Source organism: Myotis nattereri (genome assembly GCF_964212035.1).
Source record: "Myotis nattereri genome assembly, chromosome: 10".
NCBI lineage: Eukaryota > Metazoa > Chordata > Mammalia > Chiroptera > Vespertilionidae > Myotis > Myotis nattereri.
The window spans coordinates 53,234,074-53,257,902 of NC_138085.1; the positions used below are offsets into that span (position 1 = coordinate 53,234,074).

Here is a 23,829-nt window from a genome sequence, read left to right on the forward strand (position 1 = left end):
TAAAAAATAAAATAAAAATGCCCATCTGTGTCTCATGCTTCTGGTGAGAAGCAGAGGAAAGCAATACTCTTAACATGAAACTTAAGATAATTGCCCAATTGTAGTGTAAGTGTTCTGAACACAGGTAAGCAGGACTAGGCTATGATGCTCAGTAGGTTAGATATAGTAAACACATTTTCAACTTACCATATTTTCAATCAGGGTATCAGGATGTAACCCCATTGAAGTAAAGGAGCACCTGTATTCTGGTTATCTTTAAGCTAAAAGACTACTAAAACCATCAAGGATCCCTTCACATACAAAAGATCTACACTCATGACAGCATTCCCCTTCATGGGCTCAACTGATTGTTCCTGTTATCTGTTTTAATAGTAGCTTTTCTAGAAAGAGTGAGTATTTTTAAGACACACACACACACCACCTCATCTATTTTCCAAGTCCTGTTTGCTCCTGCCTCAAATGCAAGATGCTAAACTCTATCTTAACACTGTACAAGATAACTACTCTTATCACTGAATTACCTTAAATCTGGTACACCCACAGCTACACTAACACCAGACTCACCCAATAGTATCCACACAGCAGCCACACATCTTTTTTAAAATGAACATTATGATCACGTAACTTCTCTGCTTTAAAACTTTTCAGAGACCTCCCAGTGCCATAAGATTAAAATCCTCACGTCTACAAGGACCTGCAAATCAGTGTCCCACCTATCTCCAACTTCATGTTAACCCTCTCCATTCTATGTGTACTCCAACCATTCCGACAGCTCCTTAGTATGTGCTTTATTACTTCCTGTTGCAGGACCTGAGTGGGTCTCCCCCGCTTTCTCCCTGCAATTAGCCTTCCAATCATCTTAAACATTGCTTTCCCAAAAAGGCATGGCAAGCCCTGCTTACACCACTGCACTTTTTCCTTCTAACATTGCTCTCTAGGCCTTCACTAGCCCCATAAAGGCAGAGACTCTATGAATCTAGTTAACTACTGTATCCTTAGTGCTTAGCACAGTGCAGAAACAATAGGTAACCAAGTTTGAGTGAATTAACACACTATCAACTAGTTTTCTATACCCTCTCTCTAAGAAATATTATTCAAAAATTTATATTAAACTGCTCAGCATAAGTAGCTGTCTTCTCCAACCGCCCTTTACCTTAACTGTTCAATAAAACAGTAATAATGAGTTTGAATCTGTGTTTATAAACATACGTATTTGAAACTAACAGGTTCAGTGTAAGGATTAAATAATTTATTTTTAAGAAAATTTCAATTTCTGTTTTGCTAAATTGATTTTAAATTTACTTATTAATAACTTCTTCTTTAAGTTTCTCTGCAAGCAATCTCCTCTTTAGTAATGTTTGCATCTCCTCTGCTGTCATTTCTGGTTTCTCTGTCATTTCCTTAAATAAAAAGAAAAGAAAAAGAAAAAAGTTGGCTACAGTATAAGATGGGTTCATTTGTCGAAAATTCCCAACATACTGCCTTGAACAAAGAGCATTTTTAGTGAAATTTTTTTAAAAGTCACACATGGACTGAATTCCATAAATCTCTTCCTTATAAAATCTCTTCTTGGAGAAGCCTCTTAAAGGTGGTGGCTAGGATACTGATGCTGCTCTATGGTAAAATATGTCAAAAGGCTCCGGTGAAATAGACTGCTGACCCTTACGCACTCAGAATAGGGCAAGTAAAGAAATAAGGACTGTATAATGAAACTGCTATCATTTCTACCTCACAAAATCCTCATTACATAACCATCCTACTTCCTAAAAAAGAGAAGGCTCTACACTAGCAGGGAGGTTAATATAAATGGGTCTACAAGCAACGTTGATTAGTAAGGCTTTCTTCCACATTATCTGATATTGAGAATTCCACCTCTAGATTTACTAGTTTTGACAAACTAAGATCAGCCATACCTCTACCTCCCCAGCAGGTTTTCCCTTCTGTTCTGTATTTTGCATCTGCTTAGTCTTCATATCCTTTCTCATGGACATCAACTTATCTCTCTTCTGCTTGAGATAGTGCTCCCGTTGCCGCAGCTCTTCTGTTCCAAGTGTTGATAAATTCTGGGCCAAAAAAAGGAACTATTTTAAATTCAAGTTCATATAGTAAATGGCAAAGCTATCTGATTGATTCAATTAGAAGTTTGAGTTCAAGATAACAAAAGTATATGACTGTTTACATTGCTTGCTCCTAGTACTTTGTCATTTTGTTCATAGTTCTTAAAAAGTAATGTTACTTACTGCTATTGGCCCTTCAGTGCTTGCATATTCAAAGCCAGGAATCTTCAGGCCTTTTTGTGGGAGGGAAGATGTTTCAGGCAACATTTCCAGCTTTCCTGCCAAAGGTTCCACTGATGAATTAGCAAAATGCACTTTCGCTTCTGGCAATAGATAGAGACCAAGCAGAATATTATATTAAGTATTAGACTAGGTTCAGCAAAATGAGCTAGTGTTAATAACACTTGTTTTTTTCTCACACTCAATCAACATGCATTGATTCAGTGCCTATACTAGGGGTGGGCAAACCTTTTGACTCGAGAGCCACAATGGGTTCTTAAACTGGACTGGAGGGCCGGAACAAAAGCATGGATGGAGTGTTTGTGTGAACTAATATAAATTCAAAGTAAACATCATTACATAAAAGGGTACGGTCTTTTTTTTCAATAGTTTTATTCATTTCAAACGGGCCGGATCCGGCCCGCGGGCCGTAGTTCGCCCACGGCTGGCCTATACTGTACCAGGCACTGGGTAAGAACAATAAACATGGTCTCTGTCCTCAAAGACCAGTTTCTTACAAACGATGACATTTTAATACCAAATTCCTGCTGTTTGATACTACAGCTACAAAAAGATAAAATTCTCATCTAAAAATTAGAACTCCACTATAATGTAATACAAGATTGCCACATAAGCCAAATAAACAGTACTAAAATTCCAAACTTTTGCTCGTGGATAAAAACAGTTAGTGAACCTATATTTTCAGAACTGTTAATGTAAAGCTATAATTTTTTGTAGCAGAAGAGTAAATACCAATAATATCAATAAATTTTGTTTGTAATACATATTGAGGATAACTATAAACCTACCAACACATTAACAAAATGTAAAGATTTTAAGAGAGACAATATGGCGGCGGAATAGATGGATGTGTCCCGAGCCTTGTCCGGGTAGATAGAACGAGCAATCCTAAAACTAAACTAAAGCGAATAACATCCACCCCAAATTGGCGAAGTAGACACAGCTGGTGAGACAATTCGAAGCTGGGAAGGACAGAGGACGCCTGGAGAATGGTAAAATCAGGGATCTGAGCTGTAGAGAACTGCAAGACCTCAGAGCCCAGAGGGTCAGAGGGAAACCACACGGGTAAATATCAAACCCATATTATCCAATTATAAAAGTTCTTTTAAACTGAAGTGTAAAAGAACACAAGATTTGAAGTCAGAAGACCAAGCAGGGTAAACCACAGCTTAACCATTTAATAGTTTAGTGATTTTGGACAAGTCACCTAATTTCCTTTTAAAAAAAGAAGGCAATATCACAATATCTACCTGACAGAGTTATGTTTTTATTTTTTAATTGAGAAAAGGATATTTCTTTAAAACAGAAATCCATGATAAAATGAACTGAAATGATCATTATTCAATTTCTATTTCAGAATTACTTGTTTTCATATAAAGGAAATCAGAGCATATTGAAAGTGGATTTACTACATGTTCAACAATTTCATCTGCTAACATTTCCCACACAGAATCTCAGTGATTTTGCTTTCAACAACAGTTTCTGACTAAACATCTGGATAAATTAGCTACCTCTTATTTTCAAGATGTGCTTTAATTCAATTGGAAAATAATATTATCATTCCAACTTTAGCTTCTTACTTACCACATAACTGTGGTCAAGGGTGAGAATACCAAATGTTATGTGAATACATTTTAGATGCTAGAGCTGTGGTACCAAAGGCCGGTGGCTTACTGCTCTGGGTTCCAGGTTTCACTTAGAAATTTGGGAACTATACCGTTTCTGTCAGATGGGTATTTCCTACCAGCAATCTCTTTAGCTAAATTCACAAAGAACTTTAAATACCAATGGCCATTCAACACTCCGTCCCAGGGTTTGAGAAGGTTAAGTATGTCAAAGAAAGTTGCACACTCTTTACAATGTTTATGTATTCATATTATTAGAGAAAGTTTAGTGACACATCAAGCTTACCTAAGGGTGGGTGTGCATCACGTTCACCATCCCCCTGGGAATTACTCATTTTTGCAGTTTCATCAGCATTCGCCGTGGATTCTTCTGTTTTAGCCTCTGATAACTTCAGGAATTCATTATACAATTAAAAAAACATTTTAGATTAATTTTTACTAATTCACTACTTAAAAAATCCAAAGGCATTAGTTTTTTAAAAAAATTACTGTTCTGTTTTTCCAAAGTTTCTAAGATTTTTCCAGTAATTTATATCCTCCACTTTTTGAAAATAAGTTTTTATTTATTTCAGAGAGAGGAAGAGATAGAAACATCAATGATATTTCAAAACTGAAGAAATCAAGGAGAATGGGGAAGTAAAATATTTTTCTTAATCTTTTATTCATAAAATTAAGGGGAATTTTAAAAAAAAATCCCCCAAAATATAAATGGCATTACAGTGTTTTGGAGTTAATAATGTAGTCTTTCTTGGAAATTTAAAGGTAGGTTGTTGGATTAATTATAAAATGATAAAGTTAAGTATAAATGCTTAGAATTGCCAAGATAATATGAGGACTTTTAGGAATGTGTGTAGTCCCACATAAGCTTAAATTTTAACAACAAAAACTAGGTTAACAATAATAAAATACTTCTATTATATTAATATATTCTGTAGGCACCTGCTTTTTTCTCTTCCTTTCTTCCTCCTGGTCATATTCTTCTTTTGACTTTCTGAGATATGTAAAATAAGGTAGAAAAGTAAATTTTCTTTTTTTGTCAAAGAAAAAATATTCAACAAGCAACATGCTAACCTAAGCTTATAATATGTGCAAGGAATTTTGGAAACAAAAATGAAAATAATTAAGCTTTGCTTAAATCAGTTTACATCAACTGAGAAAGATATATGTACGCTTATACAGCATAGAGTTAGTAATATAAAATACAGGCATGCCCATTTCTTCTGGAAATGTCAATGACCTCTTGATAAAGAAAGATCAACAAGTTTAAAACTCTAAACCCAAATTTGAATGCAAAATCCCATTAATATTCTCTTTAGTTATAGCCCTCTTGATAAAATCCACTTCTCCCCTCATTCTACTCTTCCCAGTGGCACCTGAGCTATCACAAAGCTTTCCTAATACCATTATGCCAAAGCCTTCACAGTTTTTATAAACTGCTGGGCCAGTCTGATTTAGGAAAATAGCCATCAACTCTCTTACGTGTTCATAACTGAGCTTTACTACTTATACAGTAGTACACACCCTTAGAAAATAACATTTAAAAGTACAATGTTGATCAGTTTTCAGACTGCCAATCAACCAACAGAGGCAACCAGGGTAAGTCAAAACTTCACCAGTCTTCTAAACCTAACACCAAACATCCTTATCTCTTCAACACTATAAACTCAAAGCATTCTCTATTATCTCGGGCTCCCCTTTGCCCCTGCCGTGGAATGTAGGCTCTGGCAGGAAAAGGCTGGGTTCACTCACACACCTGCCTCCCTCCCCACAGCCACCCAAATCCTCTGAAATTAAGCAGTGAGTCTTAGAGCTCCTTACCATCACCAGCCTCTCTTCCCTTCTGCTTTAGAGTTGGGGACAAGGTGAGTAGGTCGGGGTACAACAGGATGTTAGAAGATTTGTGGTTAGAGCCCTTCCTTTCTACAGGTGACACAATGGATGCAGGCTTTTGCTATATATTTCTCACAGATTTAAAAATTAGGTGCTAAAATTGCCACTCCAAACTTCCCATGGGGTCAGAGACAACAGGCCCAAGGTGGGGAAAAATGCCCCTTTAGTGAACTGCACACTCTGTGTCCAGCATTTGGTTGAGAATCATGTAACTTGGGCAAGGAAGAGAGGGGAAAGACAGTCATCTGGATAGGCAACTCCCACTGTCCTCTTCCCCTTGCAAGTTACCTGCCACTCATTCAGCTATTTGGTCTCTGGAGTCTGGATGTCCAGCCTCCTACTGTGAGACACATGGCTTGAGCCACCTCTGATACTAAGATCCAAAAGGCATGGAGTTTCCTGGTCAGCTCAGGCCACTACACCCCTTTCCAGGCATGGATCTACTGCATCGTGTTCCAATTTAGCCTCCTATTCCCACCATGGACGTAGAAGACACTCCCATTTGTGTTGATCTGGTATGAATCATCTGAAAATAATTTTTTCTGTCCATTAAGATATGTAATATATACATAGTTATAAACAAAATAAAATGACAAGTCATTTTCATGGTCTTCAGTAGAAAATGTAGATATTTTACTAGTTCATAATATTTTGGGGGTGAAAAGCATATATACAAGTCATATTACAAAATTCTAGTGATTCACTCAAAAAATAATTAAAGAAGGATACCTAAGAACTTCCCTCAGGATTTTCATCTCTTCCTGTTCAAGATCACTGACCACATCAGAACCATCTGTTAAGCAGTCAGGTAATACACCTGTTCAAAACCAGACCACATGGAAGAACATCAACTCAACTGAAAACATTTATTTCTCACTATCCTAGTTCATCAAGAAGTACAAATAATTTATTAATATCTATCACTTTTAAAAAGGTTCTAAACTATTATCTTTTTAACTATGGTCTTTTTTACTTTTTCTCCTTTCAGGTAATCAGCAGTTCCCAACCACCATCACCCGGCCCCCACCCCACCCCCCCCAAAAAAAACACACACAATTTTACCTAGAAATGCCTCTCATTTGTATTGCTTATTAAAAGTAATAATTATTATATATGGTAGTAAAAATTAATTTAAGCTATTTTCTTTTATAATCACAACTAGCAGAGGGTATAGCATTGAACTCAGTAGGTTCCTACTAATGAAAGCATGCTCTCAAAAGTATCCCTCAAAAGGGAAAAGAGTTTACAAATAAACTATAAAGTACTTTGTTAATTAAAATAGCATGTTAATACTCTTCAATCATATTACAACAAATGCTATTGAAAGAGGCCCTGCTTACTACATGCAAAAAAAAGCCTGGTGCTAAGCACTTAGGGGTAATATAAAGATGAATAAAACAATCTCTGCCCTTGAAGCTTCTATGCAAATATTGGGCTAATAACTATAAACCAGGGCAGTATCAACTGCAGCCCAAGGCAAAACATAATTTATAGCAAGTAATTTTAAGTATTGATTTAATTTACTTTATTACCTATATCTTCTTAATAAGCAGGTAGGCTGGTAATAAGTGTTCTGTTCATATCTATAATTACATTCTCATAACATTAGCAGCATGTCTCAAATTTTTACTTTCTATTTTTCTGTCCACATATGACAATGGGCTTTTGGATCTAATCTAAATTAAAGTAGCTTTATTATACTAATCCCCTTGTTGTTTAAGTGCATTTTTAATTAAACTTTTTATTTTGAGATAATTACAGTTTCACACATGGTTGCAAGAAATAATACAAAGTGATGCTATGTACTCTTTACCCAGTTTCTCCCAATGGTAACATCTTGCAAAACTACAGTACAGTATCACAATCAGAAAACTAACATCTATATAATCCATTAATCTTAAATGCATTTTTGCTAAATCAAAAGATATACAATTAGTATTCTCCTAATACACTTTGTAAGGAAAATAAAAAGAACAAAGGAAAGAATAATATAGCAGTATGCAATTCTTCAAAACCATCAAAATAATGCTCTGATTTGCATTTCCCCAAAATTCTTTGAAAAGCTACAACAAAGAATCCAGAGAGCTTTTGGATTTTTCTCACCACAAATACAATTTTCAAATGGTCTACAGATTTGAATAAAATCAACATTGCTCTAAGGTCCTCAATCCTGGATCTAAGTTATTAAAATTCTGCAGCATACCAAAAAAATATATTTTTTGCTGATCCGACAAAAAAGTAGGTATAATTTTGATTCATTCACATGGATGGCTATTATTCTGTTGGCTGTTGTCATGTTTTTGTCTGTCAATCTAAGAGAAAAGAGGTCAGTGCCCCTGACTAAATAGTCAGGTATTGCATGTTTTTTCAATTCTTGCGGCACACCAGTTGAAAATCACTGTTCTAAGGGATTGAGTCTCTACTCACATGAGACAAATGAGAGGAGAATCCACAAGGGCCCTGCAACATTCTATTGTTTTCCCTGCAACAAGAGAAACTCTATGGTTGCATGTTCCAGACCCTTAGAAGCATATAGTATAACTGACCTGTAGCTCTCATGCCTTTGAGAAACAAAGAAAAGGTACTGCTGCCAACCCATTAAAAAGTACATAGGCATGGTAAAGAATATCAGTGGCAATCTATTGAGCAAAGGAACACATAGGTTATTAAGGTCAGGTTATGCCCTACAACAGTAGTCCTCAGTGTGGTCCCAAGACCAGGAGCTTTAACATCATCTGGGAACTTGTTAAAAATGCAAAGTTTTAGGCCCTACTCCAGACTTACTGAATCAGAAACTGAGGGACATATGTATTTCTACAAACTCTCCAATGGCTTCCAATGCTTTAAGCCCACAAGTGCCCCGATCAGGGTTGGGGATTGAGCCTGCAACCGAGGTGTGCACCCTTGACCAGAATTGAACCTGGGACCCTTCAGTCCTCTGTCCAACATCCTATCCACTGAGCCCAACCAGCTAGGGTTAGAAACTGTTTCTACATTGGTTTCCTAATGTCCTAACAATGATAAACCAGAGGAAGGGTAGTCACATTCTCTCATCTGTAACTACAACTGTGATCACTCAAAAATACTGAATTTCATAAACTCTTTGGCTGGACAGAAAAATCAAGCTCTCTGAAACCTAAATCATCCTTCCATCAAATTCTGGTCTGCATTTGAAATGTAAAACATGCACTGATCAGGAAGTTTACACTCTTGAATCTCTTAAGTCGGCCATAGACTTTCAAACTTGGAATAAATATAAATATAAACGCAGCTACATTTAAGACTTGGAGTAAATATAAAGGCAGCTACATGTTAGAATCAGCATAGTCAAAATTGCAAAAAAAAAAAGTGCATTTAGCACTTAGATTTCTAAAGTCAACATTTTACCATTTCTCTCTTGAATTATTCGAATGGCTTGCAGCTGCATTTCAATGTTTTTCTGGACCATCATTGCTTTAAAGATAGTAAAATCTTCTGCGGCCAACACGGGTTGCAAAATGGCCTGTGGAAAGAAATCTGTAAGTTAAATTGACATTTTAAAACTACATGCATTTATTTATTGCACTTCTTAGACAATGCATTTTCATCAACATTGAGGCAAGACCTACCTACACAAAGATTACAACTCGCTAAAGGCTCAGATGATGTTAGCATTTTTTAGCAATAAAGTATTTATTAATTAAAGTATGTACATTGTTTTTTTACACATAAAAACAGCATCTGAATTTGTTTTTCTGCCTAAATAACCTATTTGGTTATATTCTGTCACTTGAAATGTACTGTTTAATGATAAATCGTTAACTACAATATGATCCCTTAATTAATAAAAAATACTCATTTAAATAAAAGTAAATCCCAAAAAATGGAATCTGACAAGTAAGTGTAATATGTTATTAGTAATGTGAGAATGCAATTGTAATTGTCCTATATGTAGAAAGTGTCATGAAAGAGGTAGAATTAGAAATTAAGATGTGCCGAAACCGGTTTGGCTCAGTGGATAGAGCGTCGGCCTGCGGACTGAAGGGTCCCGGGTTCGATTCCGGTCAAGGGCATGTACCTGGGTTGCGGGCATATCCCCAGTGGGGGATGTGCAGGAGGCAGCTGATCGATGTTTCTCTCTCATCGATGTTTCTAACTCTCTATCTCTCTCCCTTCCTCTCTGTAAAAAATCAATAAAATATATTTTAAAAAAAAAAAAAAAGAGTCACATTTATTAAAAAAAAAAAAAAGAAAAAAAAAAGAAAGAAATTAAGATGTAAAATCCTTTTCTGGCTAAAACTGAAGTATAACAAATCAGAAGAAAATAAATAAAGATGTCTACCCCCACAATACCCAAATTAACATTTCCTTAACTACAGAAAACTACCGTTATATCAAAGAACAAAACAATTCCCAAGCTAACCAATAAGAAGTAGAATAAAATTTGAAATGCATAAAAACCCAAACGAAAACACTCAGATGTGATCCATCTTACTAAAATCTTATTTCAAGTTTTATATGATACTGTGGAAAAGCTAATCACACAAAATTGTGGAGAGGCAATGAAGGGTGTGCTATTATTGTTCACCTGCAAGGTCAGACACCTTAACAAAAGCGCCATCAAAGAGCTCTAAACAAAGAGGAAGGAGCCCTTCCCACAACAATCAGCTCACATTCTAGACTCCCCCAGTAGAGCAAAATAAAGTGCAAATGTAGCTCTCTGTGACAATTATAGAGTCAACTATAGGAAAAAATGTTTCTTTTCCCTTAAATTAAATAACACTATTGGAAAGGCTCAGGGCAGAGATGGCAAATAGGCTTCATCTGTGTTTGAAAGTTGCAGCCCAGAGCCCAGTAATTGTGGGCAGCCTCTGATAGATTAGTGATGTCTACCAGGGCCTCTTTATGGCATTATGGCACTACGTAACTTTGTTCTGGGGCTTCCTAGACTTCTTATTAGTAATATCAGATACTTTAACCTCATCACTAACAAACACTTGGAGGGCACCGCTACTGAGGGCAATGTGTCAACTAGAGCTCCTTTTAGCAAGTCAGTTTGAGTTGATACTTAAAAGCATAATGCATGGCTTCTCAAAGTGTGTTTTAAGAATACAGGAAGGAGGGCTTAAGTGCATATTCCTAAACCCTCCCCTAAACATAATGAATCTAAATTTCTGAAGGATGGGTGCCCATGTATCTCCCCAGATAATTCTTATAATATTAAAGTCTGAGAGCTACTGGTACATTGGTAAAAAAATGAGGCCTTGACATCAAAAGCCTCTACTATCAGCTCAATTTTAGGTAAACTTAAAACTGCTCTAAGAAAGTCTATTAATTTTTTAAAGTCTTACACAAAATATTTTTAATTATCCTGTGTGTATTTTTAGGAAAAGAAAGGTACACCACATATGTAATCTTTTCAATGACCCAAGTTATTGAGGGAGAAGCATAATTTTCCCAAATTACTAGTATTATAAATATTAATGTAATAATAGTATGTTAATATATTAATGTAATAATAGTATATTAATAATAATATAATATAACATTAATGTCTTTCTTATAAATGTCAAGAAAATCAGGTGAATAAACAAAAACGAAAGCAAAAAATAGTTTGCCTTTTGCCATATAGAAGTCCCTGGTTTGGGCAATACATTGATATCAATTCTCACCAAAAAAAATCACAAGCAATGAAGGAAGCCACTTTTGTCTATTTCAATTGGAAAATAGCACATAATTAGTAATATTACTGAAGACAAGTGAAATAATATCTCTGTATTTATTACACTGCCATAATTTTCTAAACTATTTAGAAAGATAATCTAAGTCATAAGCATTTTTATTATAGAAACCACACATATATAACACAAAAACATGCTCTTGGAGAACCAAGATGGCGGGCATAGGTTAACGCCGGAGTTTGCTGCTTTGAACAACTACTTCAAAAGTGAAACTAAAAGACGGAACGGACATCACCCAGAACCACTGGAACGCTGGCTGAGTGGAAGTCCTACAACTAGGAGGAAAGAGAAACGCATACGGACACTCAGAGGAGGCGCAGTGCTGAAGTCAAATTCTGAGGTGCAGAGTGCGCGCGGAGCGGGCTGGCGGCGGAGGGCACGGTTGGCGTTTTCAATCGGGAGGGAGTCGCAGACTCTGAGCTCCAGATGCAGGCGAGTCTTTAAGGACCCAGACTCAAACGGGAGAAGCAGGACTGCCTGGCTTCCGTCAGAGCGAGTGCAGCTTTCTCTCCGAGGTTTGCAGCGGGTGCTGGGTCTCAGAGAGGCAGAGCCCCTGGGGACAGGACTGAGAGCCGCCATAACTGCTCTCTCAGGCCCACCCTGTTGATCCTGTGTGACCCGCCCCGCCCAAGCCCTGCACAGAGGCATTTGCCGGATAGCCTCAGGCAAATGCCAGATTAGCACCTCCCTAGAGGACAGAAGTTCTCTCACTGCTGACACAGCTGATTCTCATAGCCACTTGGCCTGGAGGTCAAACCCTCCCTGGTATTAGCTACAACAATCAAGGTTTAACTATAAGACCACGAACAAAGACCACTAGGGGGTGCACCAAGGAAGCATAACAAAATGCGGAGACAAAGAAACAGGACAAAATTGTCAATGGAAGATCTAGAGTTCAGAACCACACTTTTAAGGTCTCTCAAGAACTGTTTAGAAGCCGCCGATAAACTTAATGAGATCTACAAGAAAACTAATGAGACCCTCGATGTTATATTGGGGAACCAACTAGAAATTAAGCATACACTGACTGAAATAAAGAATATTATACAGACTCCCGACAGCAGAACAGAGGAGCGCAAGAATCAAGTCAATGATTTGAAATGCGAGGAAGCAAAAAACACCCAACCGGAAAAGCAAAATGAAAAAAGAATCCAAAAATGCGAGGATAGTGTAAGGAGCCTCTGGGACAGCTTCAGGCGTACCAACATCAGAATTATAGGGGTGCCAGAAGATGAGAGAGAGCAAGATATTGAAAACCTATTTGAAGAAATAATGACAGAAAACTTCCCTCACCTGGTGAAAGAAATGGACTTACAGGTCCAAGAAGCGCGGAGAACCCCAAACAAAAGGAATCCAAAGAGGACCACACCAAGACACATCATAATTAAAATGCCATGAGCAAAAGATAAAGAGAGAATCTTAAAAACAGCAAGAGAAAGAAACTCAGTTACCTACAAGGGAATACCCATACGACTGTCAGCTGATTTCTCAACAGAAACTTTGCAGGCCAGAAGGGAGTGGCAAGAAATATTCAAAGTGATGAATACCAAGAACCTACAACCAAGATTACTTTATCCAGCAAAGTTATCATTCAGAATTGAAGGTCAGATAAAGAGCTTCACAGATAAGGAAAAGCTAAAGGAGTTCATCACCACCAAACCAGGATTATATGAAATGCTGAAAGATATCCTTTAAGAAGAGGAAGAGGAAGAAAAAGGTAAAGATACAAATTATGAACAACAAATATGCATCTATCAACAAGTGAATCTAAGAATCAAGTGAATAAATAATCCGATGAACAGAATGAACTGGTGATTATAATAGAATCAGGGACATAGAAAGGGAATGGACTGACTATTCTTGGGAGTAGGGGGAAGGGTTGGGGGTGAGGGAAGAGATTGAATAAAAATCGTGCACCTATGGATGAGGACCGTGGGTGGGGAGTGAGGGCGGAGGGTGGGGCGGGAACTGGGAGGAGGGGAGTTATGGGGGGAAAAAAGAGGAACAAATGTAATAATCTGAACAATAAAGATTTAATTAAAAAAAATAATAAAAAAAGTAAAAAAAAAACAAACAAAAAAAAACATGCTCTTAAAAAGTCTTTTTTTTTTTAACTAGAGTTCTTCATTTCATTAGGGTCATTAGTCCCCTTACCACTCCTGCTGACTTTAATACACAGAGTATTCCAGGACTAGTGGTTTAGGTCTAATAATAACCAAACCAGGTAAAAAGAATCTTTCAAGTTGGCTTTAGCAATACAATACAATGGGAACTGGCAACTGATTTAAAAATCAAAATCAAATTAAGCAAACCAAAACAAAATAAAAATTACCTCCTAAAATTATCCAGGGCAAGCAATTGGTTTCTTGAATTCATTCTTAGGCCCCCCATTAACATAATGGAATTACCTTCTTATCTTATGTATGAAGATTATATGATTGCTCTGGCTGAGTAGCTCAGTTGATTAGAGCATCCTCCCAATACATTAAGGTTGCAGGTTTGATATCAAATCAGGGCAAGAATGACTGCACAATGACTGCACAAATAGAACAACAAATCCATGTTTCTCTTTCTCTCTCTCTCCCTCCCTCCCTCTCTCTCTACAATAAATAAAATTTTTTTAAAAGATTATATGATTGCTGCAAAGCAATATGTAACATACTTTGAGCTATTTTTCTGATAACAGTGACAAACTTAGCTGATTCAATCATGTTGATATTCAGTATCTGGTGCTAAGAGTTTGCCCCAAAAGAGAAGAAAGTTAACTAGTCCACATGGGGATTGAACCCATGACCCTGGCCTGATTAACACAGTGCTAATCAACCACCAAAATAGCCACAGATAATTAAGAGGCGCTTCCATATACACCACCTTATATATGTCAGGTATTGTGCTAAATGCTTTATGAACATTGCCTCTGAAATTTCACAAAAATCTTTCAAAGTAGATATTATCCATATTTTATGGGTATGGAAATTTATAATCAGATTGGATAAGAAAAGAAAACTAAAACAACTTTTGTCTGAGGTCTTAGAGCTACTAAATGAAAAATTTATGACTAAAATCAAGTTCTGTCTGTGTCAAAAGGCTTGAGTCCTTGTACCAATCAAATCCAGATAAATCAAAAGTTGTTGTATAATAGAACAAATGAGAAATATGTGTTACTCTTGATCTAAAGCAGTATTTTAAAATTCTGGACACCTTCATTCAAATAATTTAAACTTACCCTGATAACAAAAACAAAAGATGGATGTGTCTAATATTACTGTGAACATCTTTATTCAAGAAATATTCCAGAAAAATAAGGAAAATACAAACAAATACCAATGTCTTAAAAATAAATTTAAGCCGAAGCCGATTTGGCTCAGTGGATAGAGCGTCGGCCTGTGGATTGAAAGGTCCCGGGTTCGATTCCGGTCAAGGGCATGTATCTGGGTTGCGGGCACATCCCCAGTAGATGTGCAGGAGGCAGCTGATCAATGTTTCTCTCTCATTGATGTTTCTAACTCTCTGTCTCCCTCCCTTCCTCTCTGTAAAAAATCAATAAAATATATTTAATAAATAAATAAATAAATAAATAAATTTAAGTACTACTTAATAAGTTTCAAATTCTTCCTATTTCACAAAAAGGAGAAGGAAATAGTGTCTATTATTATTCCTTAAACTAAAACTATAGTGCATATAGAACAAAAGCTACTGCTGAACTGTAAAACAACTTTTGTTTTTTATAATTATTAATCAACAAAATCATGTTTGCTTACATTAGTGTTGTTATATCAATAGCATTTAATATTTCTTTAAATGTCATGTGATATTAAAGATTTTCTATCTCTAGAATCAGTGGTGATCATTCAATGAGCAAAAGTTGTGCAAAAGAAAACTGAAGCAGGACGTGCTAAACAGTAGTTAAAACAAGCTCTTCTAAGCCACAATAAAGAGATAATTTAAGTTAATAATAATTTATTAAGAACTACCTATTAGGAATTAAGTTCTCATCCCTGTGATAGATGCTGGGAATGCAAAGATACTTTAAACAGCTCAAAGGACTTACAATCTAGTAAAGCAAACAGGGTTGTAAGAAACTATAAATAAAGACAGAATACCAAAAAATGTAAGTGCCCAGTGAGGCACAATGAGTGTTAGTCAGACTAGAAGGTTCAGGAAACCTGCCTTAAAAGAAGAAAATTTAAGCCAGGCCCTGACGATGAGGATTTTTCTGGGTAAGGAAAGGATGGTGGGGTGAGGAGGTGGGAGCCAAATATTCCAAATAAAGGAATAGCATAAGCAAAGTCACTTACAAGCGCAAGTGGCCTGAAATGACTGTAGTACATAATGTATTGGAGAACTATAGCAGGAGAAGAAGGCTAAAAATATAATTTGGGGTCACATCCTAGAGAATCCTAATTACCATCTCACTAAGGAATTATCATTTGGTAGATGCTGGGAAGCTAAAGCAACTCTCTCAGAAGAAGGCTATTTGGTAAGAGTAATATACCCCTATCCTCAGCCTCTGAGCAAGAGGCTCTCAGGTGGGGGCCTGGGCTGGTATCCTGCTTCAACTACCTACTTAGCTGTGGACTTTGCACTAGTTGTTTAATATATTTGTGCATTTGTTTTCTCAGTTCTAAATGGAAGTAAAATATCTTAAGGAATATCAGGAAAATTAAATAAAATAATACATGTCAAGTGCCTAAAACAAGCAACAAACATCAGCCCTCAATAAATATTAGTTACAAATTCACATGATACCTACTTCAGCCCAGCACTGCAGAACTAATAAGATAATAAAAGTAGTTCCAAAAGAAGGAAGCCCCAGGAACTGTGTTCTATGGATTCACTAGATTAAAAAGGGAGCAACTACGAAACTATCAGTGATCTATTTTATTCTAAATTCAGAAAGATCTTTTTTAATTGCATCAGTTCATTAATGCCTCAAATTATCATTTCTCAAGATATTTACAAAAAAGAACTCATATGTGATGACTTACTACAATATCAAAGAATAATCTTTGACAATCAAACATGGCAAATTTAAGTGAAGCCCTTTTTTGGGTCATTTTTTCAAAACTATAAGTTATGGAATAACATGAAAGCAAAAACCTGTGATGTCCGGGTCTTTGCAAGAGGAGAAGTGCATGCTTCTTGAAATTGATCTTCATTAATTCCAATTTCTTTGAGATAACCTTCTAACAGCTTTTCAACCTAAAAAGAGGAAGTTTAACTTTTGTAATTTACATAGAAAAATTCAAAATGACAGTTTTCATGTTAGGTATGAGTTTAAGAGTATAATCAAATGTTTGTTTGCAATTATTAATCTACATAAAATTATACTACATGAGAGTGGCAATGTTTCATTGAAAAAACAAACAATAAAAAATTAAAAATTTTCACAGAGTATCTAATGAAATTTTATTTCTTCTACTGAAAATAACTGAAGTCAAGATTATGAAGTTTGATGAGGTACAACTCTTCTGCTACCCAGAGGAGTCATTTTTAAAAATCACAAGACAACTGACTAAGTTAATAACACTTTCCAGGATGCATCAGCTCTTTAAAATTTAAAGATTAGATGCAAGGTTCCTTTACATAGTCATCCTAAACCATTCCTTAGATTATAGAGTAGAAGAGATATGAAGTCATAAGGATGAGAGGCTGAAAGAACCCTTGGAGCCTGATGCAACTAGTAGTACTATTAGGATAGATTGAATTTTTTTAAAAAAATATATTTTATTGATTTTTTACAGAGTGGAAGGGAGAGGGATAGAGAGTTAGAAACATCGATGAGAGAGAAACATCGATCAGCTGCCTCCTGCACACCTCCCACTAGGGTTGTGCCCACAACCAAGGCACATGCCCTTGACTGGAATCGAACCCAGGACCCTTCAGTCCACAGGCTGATGCTCTATCCACTGAGCCATACCGGTTAGGGCTGAATTTTTTAAAGAATTAGGATGGACAATTCCATATTTTTATTTATTTTTTAAGTTTATTTAGTTATTCATATTGTATTTATTTTTTTCAATCCTCACCTCAGGATATTTTTCCATTGATTTTTAGGGTGAGTGGAAAGGAGGGGGAGAGACAGAAAGAAAAAAATATCTATGTGAGAGAGACACATTGATTGGTTGCCTCCAAGATAACATGCCTTTGACAAGAATCAAACTCAAGACCATATAGCCGACACTCTATCCACTGAGACAAACCAGCCGGGGCACCATTTTTTAATTTAGAAGAGCTAAAATTAATATTAATCTAATTACCTTTAAAAAATCAGTAAAAAATATAAATAAAAGTACTTACTAGTTCTTTGTATTCCTGATGAATCTCTGTATAGGTCAATTTGCTTTCTTCTTCATCATCAAAAACTAAATTGAAGATAAAATATTGCATAAAAAATAAATGATATCATTAATGCTACTATAAAAGTCTACTCCTTATATCTTACAAATAGATACTTGCATATGTACTTACTAGTACATACTTATACATACACTAGAGGCCTGGTACACTGGGGAAAGGGGGTCCCTCAGCCCGGCCTGTGCCCTCTTGCAGTCTGGGACCCCTCAGGGGGTGACCACCTGCTGGCTTAGGACTGCTTCCGGGGGATTGGGCCTAAGATGGCAATCAGACATCCCGCTGGCAGCCCGGCAGCCCTCGGGGGATGTCCACTTGCCAGTGGGGAGCAGACCTAAGTTGCAGTCAGACATCCTTAGCGCTGCTGAGGAGGCAGGAGAGGCTCCCACCACCACTGCTGTACTGGCAGCCATCAGCCTGGCTTGTGGCAGAGCAGAGCTCCTCCCATGTGAGAGTGCCCTGACCACCAGAGGGCAGCTCCTGCATTGAACGTCTGCTCCCTGGTGGTCAGTGTGTGTCATAGTGACCAGTCATTCCCAGTCCTTCTGCTGTTAGGGTCAGTTTGCATATTACCCTTTTACTATATAGGATAGAGGCCTGGTGCATGGGAGGGGGCCGGCTGGTTTGCCCTGAAGGGTGTCCCGGATCAGGATAGGGGTCCAGCTTGGGTGCCTGGCCAGCCTGGGTGAGGGGCTGATGGCTGTTTGCAGCTGGTCACACCCCCTTCAGAGTGGGGGTCCCCACTGGGGTGCCTGGCCAGTCTGGGTGAGGGGCTGAGGGCCGTTTTCAGGCTGGCGGGTGACTGAAGCTCCCAACCTCTCCTTTTTTTCAATTTTTTTTTTTTTATTCTGGGATTTATTTACCTTCTATGGCTGTCACTGGAGCTGAGAGCCGGCTTTAGCTCTGAGGCTCGGCTCCAGCTCTGAGACCTCGGCTGCTGAAAGCAGGTATCTGGGCTTTGTTTAGCTTCTATAATTGAAACACTGTTGCAACTCCAGCTCTGAGGCCCGGCTGGCTGAAAGCAGGTTTCTGGGGTTTGTTTAGCTTCTATAATTGCAACATAGTTGCTTAGAGTGCAATTCAGAGCTGTGCGGCAGCAGGCGGGGAACCTTGGCTTCCTCCATCACTGGAGCAAGCAAGCCTCCTGTTCGCTTCAGCTGCCTAGCTGCCGGCCGCCATCTTGGTTGGCAGTTAATTTGCATATCGCCCTGATTAGCCAATGGGAAGCGTGTCAGAGGTATGGTTAATTACCATGTTTGTCTATTATTAGATAGGATCCTAGAAGCCCGATGCATGAAATTTGTGCAAGGGTCTTGGCACCCACTGCCGCTGCGGCCAGGGGCCTCTGCTGCCTCTGCCTCAGCCCCCGCCTGTTGCAGCTTTGTCCAGAAGGAAGGATGTCCAGTCTAATTAACACATTATGCTTTTATTATTATAGATATCCTACAGGGATGGGCAAAAGTAGGTTTACAGTTGTGAGTATATGAAACAGAGTTTATTACTATATTATTATTTATTATTGTATTATTTTCCATATGAACTGTAAACCTATATTCGTTTGACCACCCCTGTATGTATCTGTCAGTCCTAGATCTTTTTACCTTTACCTGGCCTCCCTGGTCCCAACTTCTTCAAGTCATTATATACACACTAGAGGCCTGGTGCACAAAATTAGTGCACAGGTAGGGTCCCTAGGCCTGACTGGCAATCGGAGCCAATCAGGTTCCCCGCCTCCCCACCTCCTCCTTCCCTCACTCCCTCAGGGCCACCTCAGTGACCCGCCGTCACCACTGGTCGCCCGCCAAGGTCCCCACTTCCTCCTGGTGGTCAGCACATGTCAAAGCAAGCAATCGAACTCCAGGTCTCCCAGTCAAACTCCCCCAGGGACACTTTGCATATTAGTCTTTTATATAGAGAGATTATATATATAGATAGTGCTAACTGTAAACAAGTTATTTTTCTTACTTAAAATCTAATTCCTATATAAGACAAACACTAATTTGCTACTTTTCAATCAATAATATAAGGCAATAATTTCTTTATAAATTTTTAATGGAATATTATTGTTAACAATTTTTAAACAATAATTCCTTTCACAACGGGCTCCATATTTTATAGTACTGGGCCTTTGCTGATTAAAATTTTACTGAAAAGTTACTAGACCATTTTTGTTATCTATAAATCAATAATGTTAAATAGAACCAAAACAAATTGCTTAACTGAATGATCATATGTGTGAAACAATGAAAATTAGAAAGACATATTTTCCCTCAAAAAGCTAACAATCTAATTAGGGAATCAGGGCAAATTCAAGAATTGTAAACAATAAACTTATTTACACACAAACATCCCATCTTTCAAAAATACAAAACTAACTTCTGTAATTTTTTATTTAAGACTCTTGAATGATTGCTCTTTGCTTAGAGAATAAGTACAAAATCCTTAGAAGGCGAGACCAATCCCTCCAAGATTGGATCCCAAGCCTCATCTCCTACCACTCCAACACTCAATCTTTGCACTCTTAATAATACAATTACTTGGAATACCACGAAATACAGTGCTTCGAATCTAATGCCTTTACTCAAGCCAGTCCTAGATCTTTTTGCCTTTACCTGGCCTCCCTGGTCCCAACTTCTTCAAGTCATTATAAGTGGCACACACTTCATGACCTGCTACCCGCTCCTAGCTCCTAGGCTGGTTAGATACCTTCCTCTGAACCCTTATAATACAGCACCATATCCCTACCTTTATTATAACACCTGTCATTTTGTATTTAAATCCCATTTACTTGCCTGTCTTCCCCACTTCTTAAGCATAATAACTGTGTCTTATTCATCTTTCTATCCCAGCTTCTGGCCCAAGGACACTCAGTCAATGTTCGTCGAAATAAATGCTGATATCACAAAGTTGTACAAAACTAATCTTTAAAACATCTGATGTGGAGAATAGCACACTGACAACCCAAAGTCAGTGAACTATAATGATTATTTCAAGGGTCACTGGGATGTTAATTCTGAAGCCAAATTACTGCATTCCCTGTTTATAAAACTGAGGATTACTGTTTCCCTGTAAGATCACACAATCGGGTGCATTATTACTGAGATACAGTCACTTTAGATTTTGGGAGATAAAAAGAAGAACAATGCTGGAATTTTTTTTTCCATTTCAGCACTTGGTCTCAGTGGGGTAAATGGAAGCAAAAGGTGACAAAATTTTCTTTATTTCCTAAACGACGTCAGAATTCCACAGGCTTTATCAGTTTCAACACCACTTTAAATTCTTTAAAAGAGCACAAATGCAAGTTATTTTTCATTTCTTTAAAAAATTACCTGTAAAAACAATATGTAATAAATGCTATTTGAATTTTTATTATGGTGATGAAAAGATTCAGTGGTCATATTAAACTTCCTCTCCACCTCATTCATGGAATCTTAGGCTTGAAAGGACTCTTCAAAGGGCACCCAGGATAACCAACCATTTGGTAGTTGAAATCCCCCTCTGGAACCTTCCCATGAGGTTGTTGTCAGATCCATTCAAACACTAGTGCCTGGGGAGCTCATCACCTCCTGAGGAAGGCTAATGTACCTGGGATGCATTGCCTTATGAAGCACTTCCCTCATAGAAATGCGTTTCCCTGTAGCTTGTACCCACTGAGCCTAGCTCTAACCCACTGAACCTCACAAAAGAAGTCTCATCCCTCCAACATAAGACACAAGTTCAAATGACTAATGGATTACTACCATCAAAGTCTTGCCCAGCTAAACAACCAGGATAACAGTCGGGCATTCATCTGTATGACAGGTTTCTGGTTCCTAATGGGCTCCAATTTGTCTCCAAGGACTGAACGCAGAACTCCAAGTGGGAACTGATCAGAACCTGGGGGTGACCTGCCCTCAAAGGGAACGGTATGCCACGTTTACGTACCTCATTGGTTTGAAACCCCCACCACCGCCACCCCTTTTTGGTATAGCCGCGAGCCAGAGCTCAATACAGTAAAGGGAATACAGGCCACCAGAATCACCGGTTCTGCGCCTGCAGTATTCACATGCCCCTCTTTACGGTCAACTGTGGGGATCAGACGGAGCTCAGAGGCAAACTGACGCCTCTTCCCCCGCCACCCCCGCCCCCAAGCCCCTGGGGAAGTGGCGGAAGAAGCCCCCCTCGCCCCCCCCCCCCCCGGCAGTGCATCTGCCCAGACCAGAAACGTGCAGGATGCGGGGAGAGACCAAACCCGGGATTAAAGTCTAATGCGTGTTCTTGGGCCCAGAGGGAGGAGAGTCTCGGTCCCGTTTTCAGTTCTGTCAAAGACAACACTGGCGTAGTGACAGAGAAACCGCCTACAAGCCCAGCTCTCAACCTGGCGGATAGAGTTTGGAGACCGGGGAGATGGAGATGGTTTGTGGGGACCACCTCCCTGTCGACTGCTGGTGCGAGAGCGGCAAGAACGGATGGTCAGTTCGGGCTCGAATGTTTTACCTTCACATTTCTGCTCCACAAAATCCAAGATGGGGATGGACCAGTCCGGGCCTCGCAGGAATCCCGCGATGCTCTCCACCACCCATTCTACCTCGTCCTCTTCCTCCGCAGCCATCCCGCCGGGCGGAGCGCCGCGGGATTCGGCCAGACCCCCGGCGCCAGCTGAGGCCCTTCGACCGCAGGGAGCTGAGAGCAGATGGGTGAAGAATTGCCCCCGCAGTGGCCCTGCCACCTGGTTGATAGCGACGAACTAGTTAACGTAAAATGGTCGCTATGGCAACGCCAGCGCTCCCCGCAGCGGTCCGGAAGTGAAGCCAGCTTCGCGGGGAGCCTGCGCATTGTAGAGAGGGGCATTGAAGAACGTTTCCTATTGGCTAGAAAAGAACAGTGGCGGATCCAAGATAGCCTTCCGCCCATTGGTCCGGCGTTGCTAGGGCTGAGAGTAGACGTGTAGTCATTGGCTGGCGGCCCTAGCAGGACTCTCCAGGTTCCCTCTTCCAAGAGGTGCGTGGGAGCCGAGGCTTGGAAAGGAGGTAGTGGGGTTCCTGCAGGGACCCGGCCTCCAGCCGAAAGGGCTTTGAACCCAACTAAGAGCCAACCATTTGCAAATGTGCAGGCCCAGAAGCATTAGTAATTAAAGGGTTGTTTACCACTAAGACTTGCTGATTGGCTCTGCAGTCTTTGCTTCTTGTAGCAACAAGCGAGTCTTTAACCTTTCATGCATAGAGAGAAAAAAAAAACTAAAATTAGGAGCTTTTCAAGGGCAAAATCAAAGGTATTCATTTAAGTAAGTGTTTAAGTAACCAACAACATCAAATCAACTATTAGAGGGGTGTTCATGGTCAAGGTGCTTGGGGTCCCAGAATGTCTTCAAACATTATATATTTCCATTAGAAGAGACATAATATATGTACAGTTACGGAACTTTTAAAAATTTTAATATATGGTCACAATTTCATATAAAACTATGAAATCCTTTTTTTATAGCTGCATAGTATTCTATAACCTACCATTCAATCCATTTTTATTTCCCTTGTGTATACACACAGTATCTTACATGGATGCATAAATGTGATCATTAGTGTGCAGTTTTTCTTTTCTCCCTCCCTGATGTGGGTGTACTGTGCCATTTTTCCCTTCTACAAATTGCTGAAATAAAAATCTTTGTTTCTTTAGAACATGGTTTTTGAAAGGCGAGCCGCCCGCCTCTCCCAGCGGTGCGGGAGGAGGAGTCTGGCCACTGGGCTCTGAAATCCCTCCGCGCCTGCCGTAGGGCCTGGCCTCCCCTGAGCGGGTCGAGTGTCCGACCCGCTGCGTGGTGGCCGGCTGAGGGGTGGGGCCGGGCGGCGACCGACCATGGGGGGAGGTCATGGGAGCGGAAGGCCTCACCGCCTGGCTCTTTCCTCCCTTCCCCCATGATGGGCTCCCCGCTTGCCCGCGCTGGGGCCGGGGGTCCATGCGGCCCTT

The 23,829-nt window shown here is 39.0% G+C and overlaps 1 protein-coding gene across 1 annotated transcript; it reads right to left on the minus strand.

Annotated features, from left to right (window-relative positions):
- Window positions 1-1,234: 1,234 nt before the first annotated feature.
- Window positions 1,235-22,689, minus strand: CFAP36 (cilia and flagella associated protein 36). Its single transcript, XM_081101472.1, has 10 exons — window positions 22,363-22,689; window positions 17,833-17,897; window positions 16,633-16,734; window positions 9,200-9,314; window positions 6,542-6,629; window positions 4,862-4,913; window positions 4,209-4,311; window positions 2,241-2,380; window positions 1,914-2,063; window positions 1,235-1,400 (listed from the first exon to the last, which is right to left on the minus strand). Exons 1-10 carry the CDS (start codon window positions 22,475-22,477, stop codon window positions 1,299-1,301), a joined length of 1,032 nt encoding a protein of 343 aa, XP_080957598.1. The 5' UTR covers window positions 22,478-22,689; the 3' UTR covers window positions 1,235-1,298.
- Window positions 22,690-23,829: the final 1,140 nt, after the last annotated feature.

What these genes read in the sequence shown, in the direction of transcription:
- CFAP36 (XM_081101472.1), bottom strand. Translation starts at nt 22,477, where the DNA reads ATGGCTGCGGAGGAAGAGGACGAGGTAGAATGGGTGGTGGAGAGCATC. An exon ending in ATCAGGAATACAAAGAACTA is followed by an intron (nt 16,735 to 17,832) that starts GTAAGTACTTTT and finishes TCCTCTTTTTAG; the next exon opens with GTTGAAAAGCTGTTAGAAGG. An exon ending in CAAAGACCCGGACATCACAG is followed by an intron (nt 9,315 to 16,632) that starts GTTTTTGCTTTC and finishes TTCTTTCCACAG; the next exon opens with GCCATTTTGCAACCCGTGTT.